The sequence below is a fragment of the Xiphophorus hellerii genome, chromosome 4, assembly GCF_003331165.1.
Source record: "Xiphophorus hellerii strain 12219 chromosome 4, Xiphophorus_hellerii-4.1, whole genome shotgun sequence".
NCBI lineage: Eukaryota > Metazoa > Chordata > Actinopteri > Cyprinodontiformes > Poeciliidae > Xiphophorus > Xiphophorus hellerii.
In genome coordinates, this window is record NC_045675.1 from 22,938,211 (window position 1) to 22,947,863 (window position 9,653).

Below are 9,653 nucleotides of genomic sequence, written 5' to 3' on the forward strand. Positions count from 1 at the left end.
GCGTACGTTCATATTCTTTTAGAATATGTCTTCCAACGAGGCTGGCTTTTCAGACAGACGCTCCTTTTGAAAATAACAACCTTTTAAGTTGGCGTTCACATACTTTTCATTAAACTTTTTAGACATATTTTTAATTAGTAAGAATTCTTAAGTTTAAATATTGTGTTTTCATAAACTAAGCGATAAATTCTCATAGCTGCCAGAAAAGTGTCTAACTTTGTGAATTCAGTTACTGAAATAAATTAACTTTTCAGTAATACTCTTAATATTGGAACGAAATGTTCAATGTTTTGAAAATTAACTCAATGGGGCTTATATTTTTAATTACTAGAAAGTATGACTTATTTTGTGTAAAAAAAAAAAAGTTTTACCATAGTTGACAGAAAATACAGTAGATTTTAAATGGCATGTTTGATCACGTGTGACAATTTTTATTGGTGTAGTCCATTACTTTCAAGAGTAAATGTGGTAGTTATTGATGCGATTTGGAAATAGTCCATTCTTTTGGTGTCTATTCATTTTTGTTTACTCTATATGTTCAGTTTGTCTAGAATTGCACTTCCTTCCTTTATCTGACTTTCTGTATAACAAGTAGGCAGCATTTATATGCAGAAAGTACACCTACATGCATCAATATCCCTTGACTGTGTCTACCAAATGTGCCATCATTTATTATTTTACTACAGTCTTTGTCTTTATTCTGCTATACATGTTATTTTTTTTTCTTTTTATGTTAGTAATGTCCTGCTTTAGTCTGTCAGCACTTTGGTTAAACATTTTTATGTGCTTTAAAAAATGGATTTGGATTGTTTATAATGCAGACCAACTCACAACAACCCACCACAGAAGTAACACACAGCTAAACAGTTTCACAAAAGACAGTTTGTTGTGCTTCAGCATAAAATTCAGTTTTTATTGTTTCCAACTCAAACTACAAATAAAAGTTAAAGACATACAAGCCAATTCAAAAAAGGGTTTCAATGTGCCACCCAGCCAAATAGCATTTTCCTTTTGTTAACATGTAATTTTCCTTAGCATCAAACCATCCCCAACATACATTTACCCTCTTAGAAAGAAACAAACGCTGATGGAATCCTTTCACACCAGCAGCACTTAAACCACATATACTAAACACATTCTGTAACCCACTTACATTCTGCAAAACAAATACATATTAAATTAGCAAAAGAAATATTTTAAATACTTACCTTTGTGATTCATTATATCATTTTCTTAAACATTTAACTAGCACTATTAAAAAAAAAACTATACTTAATATAAGTTTACATTGAAATTATTTTTTTGTATGTATTTTATGTTTTGATATACAGTACATGTAACAACTTTTACTCAGTATGAAAAAACAAGTCAAACAAAGACAAACTGTGCCACCCCAGAAAAAGCAACCAGTTCCAATATTGTGGTTCGAAACCAACACAACATAATTATTAGGCAAAGCTCGCCTCACCTTAGCTAAACAGCTCATTTTCAAAACATTTAACAGCTGCCCTTCAAAATCTCTGTAAATTGCTTTCTCGGACAAGGAGGGGAAAAAAAGAGGGAAAACAGCACACAATATAATGTGTGCACATATACAGCAAGAAACATTAATATGAGAAGTTACAGTACTGACAAAATTCCTTTTCCTCACACACATCAAATTTAACAAGATGGATAAAAAGAGTAGCAGTCAAATAAAAAAGGGCTGCAGTGGTACCCTCCGTTGACATACAGTCAACAAACAATCTTCATAGCTTACAATATGCACAGTGTTTCTGTGTCATGACAAACATGTAAGACACATTCCTGGCCTGAGTAGAAACTCTAAAAGCAGTGTATTTAAGTGCTCCAAGAATGACGAGCACCCAGTTGAACATCTGGGAAAGACCTTATAGAGAACAGCCTGGACCTAGTTTTCCCTTTCAATGAACTGCAGGTTGATGGGAGCAGCAGGGCAAAGCAGACCGTGGGTTTTAGCCTTGACATCAACAGTGAGAGGAGACATCCCAATGTAGAACTTCTGAATGAGCTGCAAACAAGGCAAACAAACAAACCTTATTTCAAATGGCTAAAATTAACAAGATGGACATTAAGGTTGAAGGTTAAACAGAGAATGCAACAGATTTTTGATAATAGAGAAGTAGGGGGTGGGGGAGTTTGTGAAAATCCAATTTGAAGTAGGAAATGCTACAACTCAATGATGCCATAAAATAAAAAGCTGTTTTGTTTTACCTGCATTGTATTAGTTTGTCATACTTTACTATGACTAGGGGATGTCAGAGGACTCCTGACTCCTAACCCCTTGCTTCCACAAAACAGCTGGACAGCAAAAAGGCACCTTTACAGGTTAAATACGCAAAAACATTTGGGAAGACCCTTCTGCCTTCATTTCTTTAGTCCAATTCCTTTTTTTAGAGAGATAGTATATCCACTAAGCAGATTATAACAAAATGCTAAAGAGACTTTACAAATTCTTGATAAGTAAAAGGATATTTCAGTATTTTTGGTAGCATATCAACATGAATAGTTTGACTGAGAAAACTATAAATGCAAGAGGGATTATTTAGATAGTGGAAATTTGCTTTTCAATGTGTTCACTGACAAGCATCTGTTAGTTTGACATACCCATGTAAATTTCTTGCTCAATGTCCAAAAACCTGGGATTATACCAACTACTCTTTCAAATATTGGTCTTTTCTTTAAAATAAATTCTAGCAAAATCTGAATTATCAACCCATTAAAATAATTTGGAATAAATTGCAGGTAATAAAGTTCTAGGCATGTGATTAACTGCAATTAAAATGTAACATTTTAATCACACACGCATTTCACTTACAACTATGTACACTCACAGATAAATTTTATCCTCAAAGAATTAAGAAATACCCTACCCTGGTGAGAGCTAGATGCATCTCCAACTCTGCAATTCTCCTGCCAATGCAGCTCCTGATGCCGTAACCAAAGGGAATCGAGCCAAAGTTGTCAACGCGATCAGATGTGTCTTTCCGTACCCAACGGTCTGGCTGGAATTCCAAGGGACTGGGAAAGTTCTCCTCATCCAGAGATGTGGCATAGTGACAGAGGGCCAGCTGAGTCTGAAGAAGAAAAAGTGGAAGTTGTGTAATGAAAACAGATGGACTATTGTACATGAATTTATGCACAAGAGATGTGGGAGTAGTGCTATATCATGTTACATCTGGTCCTACTTTAATGTTTTTGGCTGACATATGCAAAAACGTTTTCCTTGAGCACATGCACACTCTGGAAGCATCTTACCCCTTTGGGGATGAAGTATCCACCAACCACCAAGTCATCCTGGGTAATCCGGCCGTTGCCTGGGAGAACTGGAAAAAGCCTGCTCCCAGGAGAGACATACAAAGACTGTTATTCAGCAGCACTACACACTGCACCAGGCTGTTCATAAAGACTTTCTCTAAGACAACCGGAGAAGGAAAAGCTGAGAAAGAAAGTTACCAAACTAAACATGTCCATGTAAAGATTCCTAAAGAATGTAAGCAATGTTTTAAAGTCTAATAAAATACTGCTGAACTGTTTATGTCTTCCTGCTTGCAGTCTAGCGAGATAAAAACAATGTGTGTGCTATGAAAAGCTAAACAGAACGTACCTGAGAGTCTCTTTCACAAGCCCTCTGATGAGAGGCAGGCAAGGGACATCTTCGGCTGTGGGGACAGTTCCAGGTCCCAGAGTTTGTGTGACTTCTGTGTAGATTTGCTCCTGGATGTGAGGGTGTTGTGCCAACAGATAGCAGGCCCAAGAGAGGGTGAAGGATGTCTGAAATGCCAGCAATGAGACAATTGAAGAAAGTTGTTGTATAGATCACTTTTTAAAAGCCATTTGCTAATCTACTGAGAGGTTTAAAGAAATGTTGGATTTTTTTAGACGTTTTGTAACATAGGTGATATAAGAGCTTCTGTATGTTACGCAACAGACAAAGGGGGGTTTGAGGAGAGCTAATTCCACACGCTGAACAGACACTCATGTTTTCCGCACAAGCTGGATTTTCTTTATCCTTATCACTTCTCATCCATCTCCACCTTGATTAAATGTCCTCGTATTACACCATCACAATGAGTCCTAACTTCGTCTTCTAAATGGAAGCAACATTACCGAATTGCACAAGTGGAAACAGCATAACAACGCATTTCTGCTTCACATAACCTTTCTGATAAATTTCCACAGACGTCAAGATCTCACAGAGATGAAACTTGACCCCCCGCCCCTTCTCCATAAAACAGACGACTTCCTCTGTGTGACTCACATTTCACTGACATTTTCATTTGAATGAGGTGGGTAGATGACCAAATGATATGAAAATGGGTTTTAACACTCCCTCTCCTGTTGACTGTTGACTTTGCCCTCCCCCGAACCCACATTATTCCTTCTTTTCCTGACACTCCTGCCTGACTTTCCCATCCAACCCCCTCACTAATTACATACACAGATATCAAAATGGCACCCTTGTTTTCGCATACGTAATAGACATTAATGGGGTAGCTAAAGATAAAAAAAGCATGCATCCTTGCGTAGCTCATATCAGAATCCTCTGATCACCACACACTATTATTCTGCAGTCTACCCATCATGGAAATTATTTCTACTCATTTTCAGATGGCACAGATTAATGCACTGCCTTTGCCAAAAAAGAATCGTATGAAAAAAGTGAACCCATGTCCAGTTCTGAGAAGCTTAGAGCCTTTTACTTCCAATCCGTGCATCTTCTCTTCTCCTAACACCCATCATACACCCTCTCCTTTCTTCCCTTACTTCTTAACGCCAGTTCCCAGCTTTTCCCTAACATCCCAGAGCCTTACAACCGCCCCTCCCATCATCTCACCTCTGCCCGGATTGTGCCATAATTCTAGCCGTAGCTAATGCGTCGTGACAGCTCTTGTGTTTGCCGAGTAAAGGCAACTTGCACTTCGGGGTCAGGTAATGGCATAACTAAGCCTGCCACCCCACAGGGCTGCGGCCAATTCACCAAATTTAACAAAAACACAGACACCCTTTTATCCTGTAGCCTCAAGCAGAGCACAAAACACTCCATCCCCCCTTAGTTCTCATTAATCTGACAGTACCCCAAACAAATTAGGCTGTAACTGCGAACAGTTACAGCCTAATTTGTAACAGACAACCGCAGGAAACAAAATCTTGGCTTAGTCAACTTCTGAAATATTTCCTGTAAACACCTTTAATCCACCACTCGGATTGATGGACCAAATATGTGAAATTGAAGCACACAAACCCTTCTACCAACTTCCGATCAAGAAACAAAAATGCTTAGTTAAACTAACAGCCTTAATTACTGTCAAGTAGAACAGTGCGCCTAATTACGTTCTAATGAGGAAACATAAAAACGTAAAACACAGATGTCTGGCACAGAAAAAAAAGGACAAAGGGACCCCTGTGTTGAGCTAACAGACAGAGACAAATGACAAGAAACTAAACCAGAGTGAGAACATGTTTGTCAGTGGGATACTGTGTAACCTCCTGATTCATTCCCCTGACCCGACGCTGGCACAGCTACACAGGCACAGATGTGGCGCCAGTAACCTTACCATGCAAGCTAAACAATAACTCAGACACACCCAGAGTCCCAGCCCTTCCAACTTCTTCAAGAGGAGTAATTATAATAACACCACACACACACTCCAGACACACCACACACATACAGCACAACCACACATACCGTATCGACCCCGGCCAGGAGCATCTCCGTCACGTTCGCGTAGATCTCCTCCACGCTCAGCTCCATGGTGGTGAGCATGTGTGTGAGCAGGCCCCCTTTCACCTTCTCCCCCCTCTCCACCTGGGCCTTGATCTCCTTGAATCTTTTATCAACATGAATCATGCCTGAGATTAGATACAAAAAAAAAAGGTGGAATGAGTGCAGCAGAGAGTAGGGAAGGGGGAGAAAAAAGAAACACCATCCCCAATCCAAAATTAAGCAAGATTTATATACAAATCCACATTTTTTTCAGTTGATCTAAGACCATCTAAAAGAAAATTAATGCTTTTACCATAAAACTGTTCCGGGTTTCAAACTCAGAAGATTTAAGTAAAACTTTCAGACCATAAAACTTTGTATAAACTCGATAAATTATGGACAACTCTATCAGAAACATGGAGAGCAGCACTTACTTTATATAATTTGGCAATATTAACTCAGATTTTGGCCCCAAACCCTGTTTTTTTAAAATTACATTTCTTTATCCAGTCACTTCCATGAACTTAGAACAAAATGAAAATCTAAAGCCTCTCACACAAAAAAAAAACACATGGATGCCTTTTGCCCTCTGTGTGTTTTCTGAAATGACAAAGGGGGTTAAAGTTATTTATGCCTCTGAGCCACCAAGTGACGCTTATGTACGCGTTAGCTGGCTTCTCAGCTTGAAGATCTGAAGTAGTGATTACAGACCATTTGTGTGACCAGGTGTTCACGAAACTTCAGGGAAAACACAGCTGGTCCACTGTGGTGTGCTTTCATGTACTGTAAGCACGCCATTTGCACACACTGGACAATTGTTGTTAATTGGAGTAAGACAGAACATGTCACTGGAATTCAGCCAACTATCGTTCTTTCAGTAACTGTGACTCTTGTACCACCAATTTGACTGGGAGTATTTGCCCTCACACCACAAACAGCGAGTGTGGTCATAAAAATCTTCCTGCACGCTGGCGTGAGAGATCCCCAGCAAACCATGTTGTCGATGGTTAAGCAATGCCAACTTGATCATTGAACACTGACATGTGGGGGACAGTGCCAGTTTGCTGGTGATTTATGAATTTCAACCAGTACTAGAGAGATGCTCATCTTTATGACAAAACTGTTTTGTGAAAAACAGTTGAGGACCACAAAAGTACACTCCGTGTGAAGCAGAAGTCTGGTTGCCATATTTTGCTTTCCAATCTCAACTACATCTGTTGGCATTCTCGTTTTTATATGACTTTTGTGAAGTCACATAAACATGCAGTTTGCCAGTGATGAAGCACTCACTGAATCTGAACAGACCATCCCAGGAGAGACAAAACTCTTCCCATGGTTTGGGAATGATGGGACGAAGCCACTTAGGAATTGCTCCGGCATACATGGTGGTCTTGAAGGAGCTGAACATGAGATGCAAGGCAGAGATGTAGTCCTGGGTTTCTTTGGGGACTTTGTTTTCCAAACATCCCAGTCTGCACTCGTACAAGATAGCAGCCACACCTGTAAAGGACAAAAGTTATTCTTTAGTGTGCGGTTTTCTAGAATTTTGCATAGAACGATAATCTGCAATTTCTTTTAGCAATTTGGAGGTTAAATTCATGGAGACTGTTTGAACAATTTTGATTTGTGTTGAACAAGAAGAAATTTAACAAGCTCCCTTTTCTCTCCAGTACTTCTTCTTCTGTCTGTTTTCTAACTTTTTAAATCCCATAAAAGTTCATGTTACCCTAATCAATTCAATGAATCTCAAGGCCTAAACTCGATAAGAGCAGAGCTTCTTGTGAAGTTCTTACGTCACAGAAACTCCTGGGAAGTCCTAATACAGTAGGACTTCCCAACAATCCCACTGTACAGCTTTTGTCAGCATATATACTATGCCCACTTCAAATATCTAACTACTTACAGTATATTTTTGTAGACCACAAAAGAAAATAAATTCTGCTCTGAACATGTGTCAAGAACAAGTGGCAAGATCTCCCAGACCAGGGAGAGTCAAAACTCTGTTCTTACAAAGCTTGGATTGGCTTTTACTCTTTACCAACCTTCCATGGCGTATTTGAAGAAAAGGTCATTCACATTGAACACAGTAAGTTCATCAGACTGCTGGGCTCGAAGGCTGTAAATTCTCTTGATCAGGTCATCCACCACCTCGTTCACATCGTCAGAGAAGACTGCTACGTCACGGGGACGCATGATGAGCTGTCTGAGCACGCTGCGCATGTTGAGCCATTTTTCTCCCTCACTGAAAAACAAGTTAGAGTGCGTCATTCTAAGCTTTCCAGTGTACTTTCGAAAATCCGAAGGACTTTTAATCTGAAATCTAAACATGGGAGCATAATATTGTTTATGCAATCTCTTTCTAATCATGGTACTTATTTAGGAATTTGTTTCAGGACTCGAAGATGAGAGGTTGAGGCGTCACTACTCACGCTGAGATGAGGCCAGTGGAACGGCCCCTCATGTCTCTATACTCATGCCAGGATTCCATGTTGGCCCTTTGAGGGGCCGCACCCTCAGCCCGCAGGACCTCTGCCACCAGTTCACGATCGGCAATGGAGACCACCAGCTGGGGTCCAAAGCGAGACTTGAAGATTTTCCCATACTTCTTGGTGTGCTCTTCCTATAAATCAGGGATGACAGTATTTATAGAGAGGCTCTTCTTCTACTCTATTCTTACAATTCAGCAATGATTTCAAACAGCTACTAACAACAATGTCTGAAAAGAAAATGTAATGAAATCAATCAACTGACAAGAACATGTATTTTCTAATAAATGACTTCAAACATTAAACAAAATAATGTTACTTGCAAGAGGGTCACCTAACAACCTTAATACTTTATACGTTCAAAGCAAGCCAAAAGAGCTGGAATATACACATATAACACATTTAAGTAAATGTCACTTTAAATCAAGATGAAATGTTATTTTTAACATTGGTTTACTATTTAGACTGTTTAAAAAAATCAATGTGTAAGGCAAAGCTTGAAGTTTAGATAGACACATAGGCAATATTTTCAACAAAATGTATTGAGAATGTCTATAAATGTGCATCCTTATCTGCAGAAAAAAAGAACCTTCTACAAGTAGGAATCAAACGTGATTATTTCAGCAAGTGAAGGCTCAGCAGCAGTCTTGATTTGTTAAAGTTTAATTTTTCGGTTTGTTCCTTAACCAAAACTCATTCCTTTATGTAATGAATGGAATAGCAAGGGGGGAATTTTAGTATTTCCCGTTTCTCGGACTGTTACAAAACTCAAGCCATGGAGCGGAAAACTGACCAGGGGTCGAGCTCCGGATGCGCTTTTACGCAACAGTGAGTGCCATTCTGCGTATAGGTGGCAGATCTGGCTGAGGCTGAGTGTAAACTGGCTCTTTGCCAGCTATGAAAATCCAAATAAATAACTTCTGGTAAAGCCCAGACAGAAAAGACAGAAGAAGAAAAAACAGTCATTATTCAGGCGTCTTTACCTGAATCTCGTGGATTCTGCCGAAGCCGTCTCTCCAGAAAAACTCAATCAAGTTGGAAAGAGTGCTCGGTCCGGGCATCTCCTTCAGGCTCTTGATTTTACTGGCCTCTCGGACCACCGCCGGTTCGATCAGCCTGGCAGGCATGGCCTCCTCCCCAGTTGCGGAGATCTCCAGAGCCTCGCTGGCTGCTGACTTGTGTAAGGCGCGGGAGACGAGAAGCAGCTGCTCGGTCAGCAGCCCGGATGGGGCATTCTTCCAGCATGCGACCGAGAAGCGATTCAACATTGCCATTGTTGAAAGAGTTTCAATAAAAAGCAAAGAGCGATAAAAATGCAAGTGTGCAATCTTCCTGGCACATGTAAAATGCAGAGTGAATTGTATTGTGGAAGCCTTTTAAATAGTGACTTGGGCAGCCTCGGCGCGCGTCTATTGGATGGCCGCTGCGAACTATGGGAGGAA

General features: G+C 39.9%; 1 protein-coding gene across 1 annotated transcript; it reads right to left on the reverse strand.

Moving 5' to 3' along the window:
• Positions 1 to 886: 886 nt before the first annotated feature.
• Positions 887 to 9,653, reverse strand: cyp27c1 (cytochrome P450, family 27, subfamily C, polypeptide 1). Its single transcript, XM_032560471.1, has 9 exons — positions 9,195 to 9,653; positions 8,155 to 8,345; positions 7,768 to 7,967; positions 7,016 to 7,225; positions 5,708 to 5,871; positions 3,626 to 3,792; positions 3,277 to 3,355; positions 2,892 to 3,095; positions 887 to 2,029 (listed from the first exon to the last, which is right to left on the reverse strand). Exons 1-9 carry the CDS (start codon positions 9,483 to 9,485, stop codon positions 1,910 to 1,912), a joined length of 1,626 nt encoding a protein of 541 aa, XP_032416362.1. The 5' UTR covers positions 9,486 to 9,653; the 3' UTR covers positions 887 to 1,909.